The sequence below is a fragment of the Neolamprologus multifasciatus genome, chromosome 12 (assembly GCF_963576455.1).
Source record: "Neolamprologus multifasciatus chromosome 12, fNeoMul1.2, whole genome shotgun sequence".
NCBI lineage: Eukaryota > Metazoa > Chordata > Actinopteri > Cichliformes > Cichlidae > Neolamprologus > Neolamprologus multifasciatus.
This window is the reverse complement of record NC_140450.1, coordinates 15,181,727-15,198,994: the sequence shown is the minus strand read 5'-3', so window position 1 is coordinate 15,198,994 and position 17,268 is coordinate 15,181,727. Positions and strand designations below refer to the sequence as shown.

At 38.5% G+C, this 17,268-nt stretch overlaps 1 protein-coding gene across 3 annotated transcripts in view; it reads left to right on the top strand.

Annotated features, from left to right (window-relative positions):
• Positions 1-17,268, top strand: part of grid2 (glutamate receptor, ionotropic, delta 2) — a 532,677-nt gene that overhangs the window by 444,658 nt on the left and 70,751 nt on the right. For all 3 annotated transcript variants that reach the window (XR_014877276.1, XM_085180825.1, XM_085180826.1), the window contains exons 12-13: positions 9,388-9,526; positions 17,068-17,263. Coding sequence is in view for 2 of the 3 variants with exons in the window: in XM_085180825.1 (XP_085036951.1) it covers positions 9,388-9,526; positions 17,068-17,263 (335 nt within the window). In the remaining variant the exon portion in view is untranslated. The remainder of the gene's footprint in view (positions 1-9,387; positions 9,527-17,067; positions 17,264-17,268) is intronic.

Below are 17,268 nucleotides of genomic sequence, written 5' to 3'. Positions count from 1 at the left end.
TTTTGTTGGAACCTGACTTTAGAAATCAGTGCCATGCATAAACACATAAACACTGCCTGGAGCTGGTGTAAGGTATTAATTACATAGCTCATAATTGCAGATTTAAGAGATTATAGTATTTTTCCGATGCACTTTTTTCCTTTTTCCTTTTTTTTTTTTTTGTCACTTAAAATGGCTCTAACTAACATATTGGGGGAGGGTGATACATTTGCATCGTATTTCTCGTCTTCATTTTTTCCCCTCTGTGCTTCATTCAGTTAAAGTAACACTATATTTTATGTACTATAAATGAATAATACTGAATGATACTATATATATCATTTAGTGTGACCTTGTGTAACCACATGTTAATGTGACTTTCAGCTGACATTGTGATGATTTCATACTAAAGATGTAGTAATTCATTATAAAGTACTGAGATGCTTGACATTTGTTTTTAGAGAATTTAAGAATCTCTAGATTTCCTTTCATTTTAAAGTCTGAGGAAACATTGTTGCAGAATTCTGTGACATGATGACAAGACTTTTGATGATGTGGGTGATCACTGACATTTATTTGACATTGTATAAGACTTAGACAACAAAAGAAAGTCTGAAACTTTTCAAAATACTTTAAAAGATGGATTGAATTTTAGAATCATAACCTCAGTTTATCATATTTCTGACAGTGTTGACGCATGTACAAGCAATGAAGCAAAACTGGTACTGTTTGGTGTTTTTCTGTGCTCAAAAATTTGACTGTCCGTTTGGTATGAAACAGGCATATGTGCAAAGCTGGATTGTGGAAGACTTGATACGTTCATGTGTTAAATGGAGATAACCTGTTGTTATTTTTCGAGACACTTTTCAGTGGTGTGGAAGAATGAAAAGTGAATGCCTAAAGTGTTGTTAAAAAGAACCTTACATCATCTTACGGGAAGATTGCATGGATTCCAACTGGGGGATGACATCAGCTGAGCACACTCTAGCTCTTTTTTAGTCATTTAAAAAACAATACTCTAATGAACTACTCTGCTCTTATTTCATCCAAGAATAACCAGAGTGTGATGCTTTAAATTTGAAGAGATGGATCAGAAAGGTTGGCAGCAGGAGTGTAGATTTTAAAAACTGATGATGCATTTGAGAGAAATTGATTTCCAACACCGGGTGCAGACATTCCTTATCGTCTAAAATTGCGGAAAGGGAGAAAGATACAGATTTTTTTTTAAAACACATTACTTCTTTTCTATATGATGATAAAGATGATATGGGATGAGATTAATGGTCAGTAAGTCTTTGCAAATGGGCATCTCAAACACGCACTGCACCAGCACCATAAACTAGTGTCTTGAAGAAGCTTGTTTACACTGACAGCATGCAGTAAAAGAGCAGAGAGTAGACTGTCGATATGGACCGTGCACAGTAACGGAGCTGGTCCTTATCATCAATTTGTCCAGCGTCGTCTTCTAGCGGTTGACCTCTTTGTCTCATTTACTCTGAAATGTGGCTTTTTTCCCGACAGAGAAGATAAATCTCTCTATTAGGCTGCTTTACTGCAAGTATTTACAAAACACCTGTACATAGAATGGAGAGCATGTTGTTTCCCCTGACCTCAGGTTGCACTTTCAATTACAGGTTCTTTACTTTTCAGACTAAAGAACAGACAAATGCATCACTTATGTCTTACGGTAATGGTGTTACTTCAGTTTGGTTCATTATTCTGCCATTGTTATGTCTAAAAATGACAACATTAAGAATATGGAAGCTTAATGAGAATAGTTTATTGCCACTGTAATACTTTTTATTGCCTCACTGAGATTTTTATTTGCTTACAGTACGTTAAGACTCATTGTGTGCTTTCATCAACCAGTTATGCTGCACTCTATGTCCTGACTGTCCACGGGCCAAGTAGCGTGACTTAACTTTTGACCTTTTAAATATAAATTGCCATCACTTCTGCGTCTGTATTAGTTGATCATATATGCCACAATACTCCTTGCCATTTTAACTGTGTGTGCAAATTCAATTTAAAATTCAAGAGCTGATTTGTTAAGGTGCTGTGACTCATTAAGTCTTACGGGTGTCACTGAAAAGGACTGTCCTGCACCTTTGGCTGCTTTTGAAACAAAAAGTCTTGGCCTGTAAATCACCCCATCAAGTTTACAGCATCATACACGGGATCAAGGGCTTTTTGGACTAATCATCATCCTCCCTGATTAATTTGAGTCAGGGCTGTGGGATGGGGGTCATGTCCGGTGCTCTCATTTATCTAAGCACTTGATGTTCTTCCCTAATATGTGAGCAGTGGATGTGTGTGAGTGAGTGTGTGTGTTTGTGTGGTTTCCTTTGCCAGGACCCCTGTGGGATATCCAGAAGGGCAGTTTTAACAAACAAATCTACACGAGTCTCATCCTAATATTAGTTCATACATGCTAAAGGTATCAAATGTAAAGACACATGGTCCGTTCTGTTTTTTAAGTTCAGTTAAACACTGAGTTTAATTTGACCTACTGCAACAACCACTAATGAGGGAAACATGTGTATTCACTCAACAGGCTGGGAGTGGTTGGTGGAGATGGTTGGTGCTACTTTCCAAGTGGGAGTGAATCTTTGAAAAGCAGTGCAAAATAGAAGTAAAAGTTGTGCCTTAATGCTGCAACCAACACATTTCAAAAGGCTCAGCTTTTACTTTCAAGGTGAATGTCCTCTGTTTCTGGTTTCATCAAGTCATCATCAAGTTTTATTATAGTTCAGAGAGAAATGGTGAGCAGACATCTTCCATGCAAACTGTGGGTGATCCAAAGGAGTCAAAAGGAGTCTGCAACCCCTTTCACCAGTCAACAGCCAGCATCAGCAATGACTTGTAACATGTTGGGGAATGCACTTTCTTTACTAGAAACCAGCAGTTGCCAACTGGTCTCTGAGCTGTGTGCCTGAAGTTTTAGACATTTCAGTAAAAGAGCAAGACGTTGCAAGTTGAGAGACAGAATGTATTAAGATCCACAAAAAAGTGTGTTATCTGCTTAAAGGTGGGCTTTACACAACTCACACCACAATGTCAAACTTTTATTGTGGACATTTTCACTCTTACTAATATCTTGTTGCATTCTCAATCATCCAGGTAAATCTCCAAAAGTTGATTCTGTTCATCTGGACGTAGCGTTTTGTGGGAGAAACGTTTCACTCGGTGGACCGACACATCAAATTCACCAGGGAGGATATGAAAAGTGGCAGGTTAGCCTTCTTAGACTGTGAGATTTCCATCAGTAATGGGGGACATCTAAAAGCTAACGTGTACCGTAAACCTACACATACGGATCAGTTTTTAAGGTTTGACTCTCATCATCCACTGGAGCACAAACTGGGTGTCATTAGGACGCTACAACACAGAGCAAACACCATCGCCAGGGAGGCAGAAGAACATCACATCAAGAAGGCCCTGAGTAAATGTGGTTATCCCAGCTGGACTTTTGTCAAAGCTGGAAAGGCACCTAAAGAAAGCTCCAGCCGATTCAGGAGAGAAGGACAACCGCTGCCCAAGCAAAAACCTGTAGTGATCCCATATGTGTCAGGAGTATCGGAACAGTTGAGACGCATTTTTTCTAAACACCGGGTCTCTGTGGCTTTTAAACCCCAAAACACGCTGCGCCAAAAACTGGTCCACCCCAAGGATCGGGTCCCCGGACACAAACAGAGTAACATAGTGTACGCTGTTAAGTGCCAGGAGGATTGTCAGGATTTATACATCAGGGAAACCGCCTCTGGCGAAGCGGATGGCACAACACAGAAGAGCTACCTCGTCAGGCCAGGGCTCTGCAGTCTATTTACACCTACAGGTCAGTGCACACTCTTTCAAGGATGAGGATGTACACATCCTGGACAGGGAGGAACGCTGGTTTGAGCGCGGAGTCAAGGAGGCCAATTACGTGAAAAGGGAAAGACCATCTCTGAATCGAGGAGGGGGCCTAAGGGTACATCTTTCACCATCTTACAATGCTGTGATTGCAGCCATTCCCCAACTCTCTGTGAATGGTACTCATGGCCATTGATCAGTGGTCTTTGATCAGTGGGTTTTGGTCAGTGGTTGTTGATCAACGGTCATGAGAATTTGCATAATTAAGATTAAGGAACTGACCTCCCAGCCCATTGTTCCTTCAGTGGGCTGGTTTCAGTCATTATGCAAATGTCCTGTTTATAAGATTGGGGAAACCTGCAGTCAGCTGAGACTGAAGAAGTCACTTTATGAGTGACGAAACGTTTGTCCCACAAAACGCTACTTCCAGATGAACAGAATCAACTTTTGGACACTATTACTAATACTTTATAATACTCAACTGATCTGGTTTGCCTGGCCAGAGTTTTTCCTTGAATTTGTAGCTCCACTACTGAATTTGTAGCTCATCAGACCTATGAGGAGTGAACTAATAAATTCACAGTGTTGGACAACAGGTTCAGGGGTCAACCAATCATGTGCCAAGTATTTTGGATGAAACTGCTTCCTGTTGTCTTTTATTTTCCCGGTGAAGATTAAAAAACAAAAAACAGACTTATAACATGAAGGTTTTTGCTGCCAAACTCTATTGTTTAATTATCTGACTGTTTAAAGATGTGTCATTGTTCTTGGTTGTATGCATATGCTTCATACAAACTCATGCCAAATAAATTTCTGAAAGTCCCTGCCCTTTTCCAAGAAGTTTCCAAGGACAACTTCCCAGATGGTTCCGTGTTTACCAAACCAGCTGGAGTGTCAGGTTACAAAATATCCAATCAAGTGCTGGTTTTTTCTCAACAGAAATCAGAGTCTAGAGGTTTGGGAAAGTCAGGTTGTACTACAATATTCTGAAGGGCTTCTTCTTCTTTTTGTCCAATAATACCCAAAACATCAGTCTGTTCAGGCAAACAAAATTAGATTGTGAAGCGGCAAAAAAAAAAAAGATGGGAAAATGAAATGCCAAGGGGTCTTTTAGCCAGCAAAATTGCAAGTTAATCAGTCGGTCAGTTACACGGCCAAGGGGCAGCTATCTAATTAACTAATCAATTATGTAGATATCCAGCAATCCAATTACTCTTTCAATCAAAAAAGACAGAAAGCAGCACTTAGCATCAGGCTAATGGATACCTGAAAGTTAGGGGAAAATACATTAAAATGTGAGAGACAGCCACACAGTTCATAGAGTAATTTGAAGAACTGCAGCATCCTTAGTATGCCTCTTTAAATGAAGTTTCACTTTTAATTCCTAGTTTTGAGTTGTGTAGGAAGAAATAAAGTAATCCTGTTTGCCCAGAGCTACACGAGTCACAGCCGAGAATAAGAGGAGTAGCAGGAGAAACATGGGGGTAAGAATGGAGAGCTATATCGAGGGGACACAACGGGGTGCTTTTGAAGCCGCCGAGATGTATTTGCAAAAGCTGCTTCATGGCAGCTATGCTTCTCTTAGGATCCTTACGTGTACCCGTATGCAAACTGAGACACCCATACACTCCTGCCTTTAAAAAAAGTTTTTCAGGAGTTCAACCACAGGAAAACTTAAAAGTTCTTTCAGAAAAGAATCTCTGAATCCTAGACAGAAGATTACTATGATTTATTTTAGTAGTCTTGATTAGCTTAGTTAAAGGAACCCCGAAGAAGAACAATATTATTAGTCTTGTGTCTGTATAGAATGAGTTAACCCAGCTTTCACCTTCTACCAGTCAATCTGAATCATTTTGATTCTGAGATACATGTACTCTGTTCAGAAAGTCTGTGTTTGAAATGTCATGCTGACTTCACACTATCCTTTGAGATAGCTGTTTAGTCGTGAACCTCTAATAACGCACAATTTTTTTTGTCATTTTTCCTCAGACCCCATTTTCTGATGAAACAGGATAAAAGGTGTATTTTAAAATGATATAAAAGGTGCCGTACATGCTTTATGCCTGTATATGTCCCCATGAAACCCGACACAACCACTCACTCACTTGGAGCCTTTGCTGACTGCTGTTTCAATACTAAATGGTAACATCCATCTAAGTCTTTCCCCCACTATGAAATATGGTTTTGAGAGCACTCACTATAAATGATGCTTCTCTTGGTACAATATACTTTAGTATTGGATTTTATAGAACTATACACTTTTACAATACACTAGTTTGCACATATCTAAAGTCGAGTAAATTTAGTTAATAAATAAACCCCTTAGTCTGGTGAGGCTTGCTAGTACTAAATTGGATCCACTTTTATCTTCTGAACTGCCTTAATTTTTCAAGAATTGAACAGCCATGAACTGTTGATATAATGCAGAATGGATACTTTCAGATTGTTTATGTCAAGTTTTGATCCTACCATCCTTCTCTCTGAGTTTTGCAGCAGACCAGGCAATGCTTTTAGAATCTTCTACTGTCCAGTTTTGGTGACCCCATGTAAACTGTAGCCTCGGTTTCCTGTCCTTAGCTTACAGAAGATCCACCCAGTGTGGTCTTCTGCTATAGCCTATCTGCTTCAAGGTTTGACGTGTTGTGTGCTCAGAGATGCTCTTCTACATGCCTTTGTTTGTAGCTAGTGGTTATTTGAGTTTGTGTTGTCCATCAAAGAGTTTTTACTTTATCCTTTGACCTCAACAAGGCATTTTCACCCAAATATCTGCTGCTCACTGGATATTTTATCTTTTTTTGACCATTCTTTGTAAACCCTAGAGATGGTCGTGTGGGAAGATTCCAGTAGATCAGCGAAATGCTGAAATACTCAGTCCAGCCCAGCCCATCTGGCACCACCAACGATGGCGTGTTAAAAGTCACTTAAATCACCTTTCTTGGTTTAAACAGCAGGTGACCTATTTCGATAAGTGTATTGAGTTGCTGCTGATTAGATATGTGCGTTAATGAGCATTTGAACAGATGTCCCTAACAAAATGACTAGTGAGTCTAAATTTCAAAAGTGTTGTCCTGATCATCTTTCCCTGAGGATTCAGGGTTTTTTTTTAACTTATGTGAGCTATAGATCATTAACATCTCTGATGGTAGTTGGTGACGTGTGAAAGGTGAACAGTGACATGTTGCTCAATAAAATCATATATGCTTTTTGACCACTCACATTTAGGATGAGATAATGAGACACTAAAAGTGTCTAAGTGTAAAGGTATTATAGGTTTTTAGCTGTTAAGAGAGTGGGATAGAGATTATCTCACATTTTTGAGCTATTAAATCAATGCTCGCCTTATGGTCAAATAAGATTTTCAGAAAAAGGTCATTTTGTTTCCTAGTCTTTATATGGATATCTATATATCTATATATATAGATATATACACACACACATATATATATATATACATATATATACATATATATATATATATATATATATATATATATATATATATATATATATATATATATATATATATGTGTGTGTATATATATATAGATATAGATATATACACACACATATATATATATCTATATATCTATATATATATATATATATATATAGATATATAGATATCCATATAAAGACTAGGAAACAAAATGACCTTTTCTAAAAATCTGCTCTACGTGATTTGATTCCAAGCTCAAAATTTTGTGACACTTGGATGTCTAAATTCGCCAGCTACATTAATATTTTATAAAAGTCACTTGTGCAGCCAGAAATCAACATAAAAATTGTTCTGAGACTGGACAATGGATTTTTTTTTTAGTGAATTAATCGGTCCTCCGTGGATATTGCCAGTGTGAAACCCCAAATCCCCAAATACCTTCTGCAGCTGGAACGATTCACAAAGGTCATGTTTTAGAAGCTATTGAAGTCCAAGATACTGCAGTCACGCTCAGGCATATACTCGGACGTTTTTTGGCACCAAAAAGCATCTCTGCCTGCTGGTTGCTTTCATTCATGAAAATGATTCATCTCATCTTCCCACGCACATTTCCATGCACAGTGATTTCTTAGGAATACTGTGTTGGCTTATTATTTCGATCATTTCATTATAAAGTTTCTTTTTCATAAAAAAGTAGCTGTTATGTAATTACAGTGACACGTACTTTTCTTCAGGTTACCTGATAAAAAATTAAAATTATTACACAACCACTTTATGTGTGACCATTTACTGAAAAAAGTCAAGAGCCATGAAAGATTGAAACATTTTAAAGACATAATTCACGATGCCATGTCATCCATACAGTATACATTATAATGCCTTCGGGCTTGTGCTAAAACCTGGTGTCAACAGCAAATCATGCAAAGAAAGATAACTGAAAACATGTAGAGGGAAAAAGAGATAGTACGTTTAAAATAAATAAAAGGGTATACAGGAAGGGAAGATGGAAAAAAAAGAATCCAGTGGATATAGAGAAGGTGGTGAGATAAAGGGAGAAAGAGATTATGTGGGTGTCAGATATATTATTGAGGCTGGGCTAAGGGAAGTGGGAGACATGAGAGCGTTGGCTGGTCTGTGCTGATGTAACCGTGATCACCACAGGTATAAAAACATACATTTACTGCATAGCTACAGTAAATATATGCAAAAACACTGTCGTCAGTAAGCAAGTGTGTGGGTATGAATAGAAAGGCTACCCCACACAGCTACCTGAGAAGAATGGAAGAGCCAAAGATAAATGTGTCCCGTTTTCTGCGCTGGTTAGTGCACAAACAAATAGATTCCCTCTCTCTGTCTCTCCCTCTTTTGTTTTTGTTTTTTTTTGTTTTGTTTTTTTCTTGTTTTTTGAGGGCTATATTTGGAATGACAACCTTTCTTGAAAAACATATAAAGCGGAGCCAGTTTGTGTTTTACTGTTGCAGAACAAGATTTCAGAGGACAAGGCCAGAAAAGCTGTTTATAACACAAGAGGAGGATAAAACGATTTTATATTTGAAGACAGACAAGCCACTTTTCATTGTAATGTGTTCCCGGCAGCATCTTAATGGGAAAGCCTGACAAGCATTTTGTACGCATTCATCACATCTTTTCAACAGTATTTATTGCAAAAAGCAGGTTACCGTTTTTTTTAAACGTGCATCCAAATAGTTTTTTTTAGTTCTTAGTTATTTAAAGTGTATTAAAACATCACGAGACAATGGAAGACACCTCTGATCACCCGATGCTTGCTAAGACCTAAGATTTCAAATGTTACTTAATATATGATTATTTATAAACTGGTTTTCATATATCAAAGATTTTCTTATCGCAGTGATTTGGAATTTGTTATTTTGATGTTTTCCAGTTCACAGCAATTTCTTGCAGTTGATCCGACCATGTGAAGATCAGATGTATGCCAAAGCATCTGATCAAATCCTGTTAATCCAATGATAATCGTTCAGGATGTGCTTTGCTATTTTCACAGCTTTTTCTCCCGCAGCAAAGAGCTGCTTTTTTTTTTTCTTATACCGTGATTTTGACTCTCTTTTTTTCACTCTTTTGTTTTCTTACTTTTGTTGCAGGTGGAGAGGTGCCTTACACCACCCTAGCTACAAGGATGATGATGGGGGTTTGGTGGATGTTTGCTCTAATTGTCATATCCTCATATACTGCCAATCTAGCAGCTTTCCTCACAATCACGCGTATAGAGAATTCTATACAGTAAGTATTCAACTAATTTTTTTCACCTACTGTTTTTAGTCGTAGCTACCATACTGACTGATATATTGATTTAAATGTTTTCAAGTAAAAACTGCCACCTTTATTGTATCCTTATTGTTGTCATATTTAGGTATATTTAAACCTATGGAGTTAAATGATTCTCCAAAGAGTTACAAATGTGTATTGAACATTTTGTGTGTAATTTTGGGTATCCACAATTGCATACTCCAGTCCAAACATAGAGCAGTTTGAACACATACAACACAAATGCATAGGGCTAAAACCTGCATAAATACGGATCATTTACACACTAATCTGTAAGTCCAGCTTCACAAATCTTTTCATTTTCACTTTCAAAAAGGTTCCCGTGCAACTGTCTAAAAATAGCTGTGACTTTCTGTTCATTCAAATATCGGGAAATACGTGTGCACCAGTCACCTGATCATCATGCCACATGTGCTCGCAGGGTGCTGGGGTTTTGAGACTCTTTTCACACTATCAGTTTGGTGCAGATGCACAAATGTGAAACATCTGTTTTCCTTGAAATAACCCAGGAATACAAAGGAGGCTTGAATGTCCTAGTTTTCCACTAGCACTTGAACGCAGCTTAGATTTGTGGATCTGTGCCAAGCTGGCAGTGTGCAAAGACTAAGAGCCTCAAAACCCCAGAGCACATGTGTTGTGATTTGTGCATATCAGGCGACTGGTGCGCACATATTTGATTTATCTGTAAGTGAGCGAAAAGAAGGTTGCAAATATTTTTGAATATTTGCACGCACGGGAAGCTTTTTAAAAGTGAAAGTGATCAGACTGGTTACATGGAAAACTTGAGCTTGAAAATATTGTGTTGTAAACGATCGCTGTTTGTTCAGGTTTCGACACATGAATTTTTAAAATAATGTTAGGTATGTTCAAATTGCTTTGTATCCATGTGTAGATTGGTGCATGCGTTTGTAAGTACTCAGAATTACACACAGATGAATTGTTTTACACATTTATAAATCTGGTTTATGCCTGTGGATCATATCATACACATTTGTAACCTCTTTACGACTCATTTAACTCTATTTAAAACTGCACAGCACATCTAAATAGATGCACAACCTCTTTACGGCAAAGAAAGATGAGCCCAAGGCAAAAACTACATATATACATATAGTGTATTTGTATAAATGTGTGCTTTCAGTTATGATTGCATGACACCACGCACACATCTTTCTGTATAAGTACATGACAAATCGTGCCTAACACACAGACACACACTGCATGCGCCTTCAGTGTGCTGAAACCCGGCAACACACAAGCATGCATGCGCATGCAGATTGCTTACACACACGGGCAGTTAATTCTTTACCCTTTCTTTTCTCAAGCTCAGTCCTCCATTATATTATCTGTCTCACATATGTGTGTGTTTGTGTGTCCGTGTGTGTTCTACTGATCAAGGTAGGAAGAAAAAATGGCAAAGAGAGTTAGAGAAACAGTCAAAGTATGTTGAAATTGTTTTTAAAAATGTTTTTGCAATTTTTTTTTTTTTTTTGCCTAGGTATCAAGGCAACTAGAGAAGCTGCCTATGTTCATTGCACACACACAAACACGCACACACACAGACATTTCCTGAAGCGCTGTGCCCTCTGTTTATCTATCCTTGTGATAATATGTTTGCCTGCTTCTCTCCTGGTGGCACTAGGAAACGCTCATCTCTCATTGGACTAATCAGCATGCCGAAGCATCCGCTATGCCCGGCAGTGCCACAGTTAATTGTGCTTGGCTTTGGAATAAACAACATTTATTTCTCTAAATCTCACAACTATCTGTTTCTTAATTTGGTTCTGTCAGTTTGTTTCTCTGTCATTCTCTTTTATGTGTTTAGAAGACCTTTCCTTTAGTTTACTTTGGTCACACTGCGCCCCTCATTCATGCTGTTGTTTTTTCTTCTTTGTTCTACGTCCTTCCGCCCAGCCTCTTGTAAAATGTGTCAATCTACAGTTTCTTTCTTTCTTTCTTTTGTCTGTCCTCAATTGCTTTTTGTTTGTTTGTTTTTCACTTTGCTGTCATTAATGAGTGGCTCTCAGTTTGCTGCCTCATTCAGCATACATTGAGCTAATTAAGGATTTCCATAAATTTTAATGCATTATCTTTAGTGTGTTGACTCTTCTTGGGTCATTAGTGCCATAATTACCAACTAAACAGCAGCACCCACATGGCCCAAGGCCTCCAAAGATGGGTTTTGGGGATAAGTAGTGAGATGGAACATTCCTAAAATAAACTGAGAGTAATTGTAAAGTGTAACAAAATCTCAATGGAGAGATGAGAAATGTAGCCATGCAGAAACAAATAGCAGTCTGTGATGTTGTGATTAGCATGCACTTTTATCTGATAATCCTTGATTAACATATTATGCAGATGGAATTAGATTGAATGCATTTGTGTGATTGAGAGAGCAAATTAGTTAGTATGGAAAAGAGCAAAAGAGCGCACACATGGGCAAGAAAGGAAGAGAAGGTCGGGGGAAGAATGGAGGCATTCCTCTCCTTAGTGTCTCCTATCAGGACAGACAGGATTTTTAAGTATTAATGCCCTTGTTTCATCCTGAAAATGAAATAACAAGTGAACGCTCAGAACTCTCTCTGGACTATTTCACGCTTGGATGTTTTCCCTCAATTTCAGTGTGAATCCTTTAGGAAAACAGTGAGAGATGGCAGTGGAGAGTAGCAAAGAGAGGGTGCTAGAGAGGAATGTATGAAGGGAGAGACAAAAGGGGAATAAGCATTATAAAGTGGAAATGAAGAGCGCAAGTGCGTGGAAGGAAAGATGAGATGGAGAAAACGGAAGTAAAGAGGCAAAAGTTAGAGATGGAGAAGGAAACAGAGAGAGAAGAGGAGCGGAAGGAAGCATGGTGAAGGGTTTTGGTAGTGGTGATGAGTCAGAGTGGGGAATTTATTTTTCAGGGGTAAAAGTGAGGTGAGAGACAGCAGGGCGAACAGAGAGAATAGATGGAGCGGAAGAATTGGTTAGGATGGGAAGATGGATGGAGTGTTTGAGGATAAAGCGCTTCTTTCCTGGTCCAACCTCGTACAGGAGGAGACATATTTTATGGTTGGTAAAGATTGCCAATAAAGTCAATCAGGTCATTTCACACTTGCTTGTGTGAATATGTCTGCTGGCTTTATAGTTACAGGTGACTCTTTGGCGGCTGTTGCATTCTTAGTAATCAGATAAAGCAGCACATTGTCCACTGGCAGATATTGATTAGATTACGTAAAGCTTAAGTAAGAAATGCATGATATGAAATCTGATTTGATCTGCTGTGACTTGGCTTGTACGTTCATTCTGCTTCTGACATCGGTGTCCCTGAAAAATGAACAGGAATACAAAATATTGCATGCTGCACCAGCACTTCAATGATATTGATGATCTGATCAAAACATAGAGACTAAAATGGCCACACAGATCTTCTGGGATTTTTAAATTATGAAACAATAATGATTTTCAATTTAGCTAACCAAATGTGCCACAGCTGGAACCACTGCCACTTCAGCTGACTTCAGTCCGAGTATCGATTGCCTATTCCCGTGCACAGTATAGTTAGCGGTTAATGTGTTTCTGATAAAGGCTTCTACATTTACAGATTCAGTCTCCTACAAAACCGTGTAGCCACGATCATCTATGTCCTTTCAAGTTCATTTAGGCCAAATTAGCACCAAAATTAGAGTTTTTGGAGCTGATGATCTTTATTGACAGAAGCTTTTAGCAAAGATGACCAGGTGACCAAATATGCAGAAACAAAGCTATGCACACAGGAATTATTCCTGCACATATTCAGATTAACCTGCTATTAAAAGGGACCCTGTCTAGCTATTCAGTCTTTAAATCAGTCTCTCACCCCGACACACAGACACACACACACATATTTGCTATTTGTCACACAAAACATTCAGCTGCTGTTCACTCCATTTACTTGCTCATTGAGCTGCTTAGGGGTAATATAATTGGTTGCAAAATGAGCTAGCATACACAGGACAGGAACACAATTTTGTGGACACACAGATCTACACAGACACACACACAGAAATTAATTTCACATAAAACACTCACAGAAAGACAGTTAAACACATAATGCATATGGGCATTTTTCCATGAGGCACCCACACAATAGTAAAAGAATTTGAGGAATTTAATAGTGTTTAAGGAAAAAAAAATACATTAAAATAACAGTTATAGATACTTCTTACGTTTACAGATTTTGGTTTGACCACTATGCTTTCATCTAATTTTTTAAAAGTAGTCTTCATGAATAGATCTCCCAGCTTTTTTAATGACTGTCCAAAACTCTTCTTTGAATGTTGGCTGCTTTTTGATCCGTTCTCTATTAATGTCATCCCACACAGCCACCCTTCCACTCAAACCATAACTCAAGAAGTAAGTCATGTAGGATTTTGAAGTTGATATGAAAAGTGTATATACTAAAAATCTAGTATGACTTTGAATCTCAGTGACCTTGACCTCAAGGTCAAATTCATCATCAACTTTATTTATAAAGCACTTTAAAACAACCACAGCTGACACAAAGTGCTGTACATTGGAACTGTAAAATAAAATTACATGAGATATAAGTAAAGACCAAATAAAAAAAGAGTGAAATCATTAATTACTACTTCTACTAACTACTTCAATTAAAAGAGAAACTAAGTCTCACTGAGGTTAAAAGCCAAGGAATAAAAGTGGGTTTTAAGACGTGATTTAAAAGTGGACAGTGAAGGGGCCTCTCTAACGTGCATGGGCAAATTATTCCATCATTTTGGAGCCACAATAGAGAAGGCCCTGTCCCCTCTGAGCTTCCTCCTGGATCTCGGTACCTCCAGGAGCAGCTGGTCAGCTGACCTGAGAGACCGACAGGGTTTGTGGGGATGAAGAAGCTCAGAGAGGTAAGGCGGTGCAAAACTGTGAAGGCCTTTAAAAACAAACATAAGAATTTTAAAATTAACTCTAAAAGACACAGGCAGCCAGTGCAGAGAGGCTAGCACGGGGGTTATATGCTCTCTTTTTCAAGTTCCTGTTAGGAGTCATGCAGCCGCATTTTGAACCAGCTGCAGACGTGAGAGCAATGACTGACTGACCCCCACATAAAGTGAGTTACAGTAGTCCAGGTGGGAAGAAATAAAAGCATGGATCACTGTTTCAAGGTGCTGCCTCGAAAGAAAAGATTTTACTCTTGCCAGTCGCCTTAAATGATAAAAACTTCACCACTGCTCTGATTTGGTTGTCCAATTTAAAATCACTGTCCAACTTAAAACCAAGGTCAGTAATCTATTACTGTTTACGGTTTAAAATAGACTTCCAGGGATCCTAAAACAACAGAGGAGGACTCACAGGGACCACTGGATCCAAACACCAACATTTCTGTTTTCTTTTCATTAAAATTTAAAAAGTTTAGAGCCAACCAAGCTTTAATGTCATCTAGACATGTCAAGAGAGGTTTTTTATTTAAATTCTTTGAAAATATTCTGAATGTGATAACTTGAGAACAAGGTGGCATAGGATTTTGGAATCTATACCATAGGTGTATCTACTAGGAGGCTGAGGGGTACCACTGGCCGCCGCCAGTATTTTTAGACTTTGTGAACCACACAATTACACACATTTTAAGTTTTAAGGTTTTGTGTTGAAAAATGTGCAGTGGTTGTTCAAAAAAGGGTAAATCATATGAGATCTGTATTTTCTTTAAACATAAATTTCAGTTGTATGCTGGATACTATCCTTGCAATGTTTCATTATTAATCAAAATAGTCAGTGAAACCAACACAAACCATTTTTATCTGTTTTTGGGGGGTTTCTTTCAAATGAACTTTGGTCTAAAGTAATGCAGAGCTAATGCATGATTCTTTCTCTCTGTCTCCTGCACACGCACCATTAAAGAACAAGCTTAGAGTTACTATGCAGTGAAAGCAATTCACAAAGGGGGAATCCCGGTCAAAGAGTGTGCTGACAGGCGTGCATATTCACGGGGGAGCGGTGGGGAGGGGAGATTATTTAGGCCAAAGATTAATTGGCGGAAATAAAAGATTCATGTTCATGGCAAAGTTCATTAAAATCTTCAAAGGATTTTTTCTTTCTTTAGAATGGGTCAGCGAGATATTTGAGGAGGGCTAGAGCCAAGGGGGAAGCGCAAGAGCTGTCCCTTCCATATTATTTCACACATGTGCGTGTCTGCGTGGGTGTGTATTTATCAAAATGAACAGTGTAGTAATATTGCAAGCAGTAGCTACTTATATTTGTGCCCATTGTAAGTCTGCTTCGTGGGTGTACTGTATTACAACTGAATTAATGAAGTAAGATAATATATACTTGTTGTTCTTCATTAAGCAGGACATGTTGAGTGTTTTTGTGTGCATGTTTTGTTTCCCAAACGTTTGTCTCTCAAATCCATGGGTGGTATGTAGCAACCATTCAACAAACAAACAGTAATTAGTTCTCGTAATGGTTCTCCATTACATTTCTCAGCGGCCAAACTCTTTGAAAGGCAACCCAAGCACTGTTGCGTTATAATTAACAATAGCTTGTGTATTCCCCCAGAGGTGACAATTTATGGGTGAGAGGTGGAACGAAGGAGAAAGGAAGAGAAACTTGTATGTGTGTTTGTGTTTTTCAGTTCTTTATGAGTGTTTCCATTTTCTTGGTGTAGTTCTAGAAATCTCGAGTATGTGGTTATCCTAGCCATCTTATTAGTTCTACTGTTGAAACTGGTTTCCAGCCACATCTTTTCATACCCATTTGTCGTGGCCAGTTTCCTTTTTTAAATAAATCCTGAATGTCAATTAAATGTTGCTGCCAACTCCTGCTTTTAGTCCTTAGAAAAATTAATGGCTAGGTGAGTGTCTGAACCACAGTACAGCTGGCCACTCCGTTTATACTCAATTTGTACCATCCAAAATCTCCCCTTTCCAGCCCTTCTTAGGTATCACGGGGAATTACCAAGACAGCAACAAAAGACTGATTATTCACCATGTTCTGTAGAGCCAAGCCCAAAGCTTCAAAGTTAGGATTTAATCTAGTCAGTGAATGGATAGTTGATTTAGGTGTTTTCTGCTTTCAGCCAGATATAGTTATATGCTTTGTAATAGGGGTTTCATGTTAGGCTGATTCCATCATAAATGTACCGTATATGTAAAAGTGCAGACCGAGCTGTGTGGTAATCTTGTAATGTGAAGTGAGTGAATAGAAAGCTGAAACCAGTGTTTTGCTAAAGTGCAGTTAACCTGGGGTCTGATCGTTTCTGTGATTTTAATACCACCGTCATTTGGAAAAGCATTTTACAGAAGAATTACCCAGAAAGTATCAAATGAAATCATAGTGTCTGCTATTATTACGAGCACTAGTAGAACAAGAGTGATGCTGTTAAAAAGTATTACATCTACAGTCATCAAGGATCAAATGTGTATCAATACAGGTGAAGGATCTTTCAGGCTCAGCCTTTTTTACAGTTGATAGATGAATGAAGATGATGTGAATATTAACCCTTTTCACCACCTGTGTCTCTGTAGGTCTCTGCAAGACTTATCCAAGCAGACAGAGTTGCCTTACGGTACAGTGTTGGACTCTGCAGTTTATGATCAGGTGCGCTCCAAGGCAATGAACCCCTTTGAAAGGGATCCCATGTACTCCCAAATGTGGCGGATGATTAACCGCACAGGAGGAGGCGATAATAACGTTGAGGAGTCAAAAGAAGGCATTCGCAAGGTACG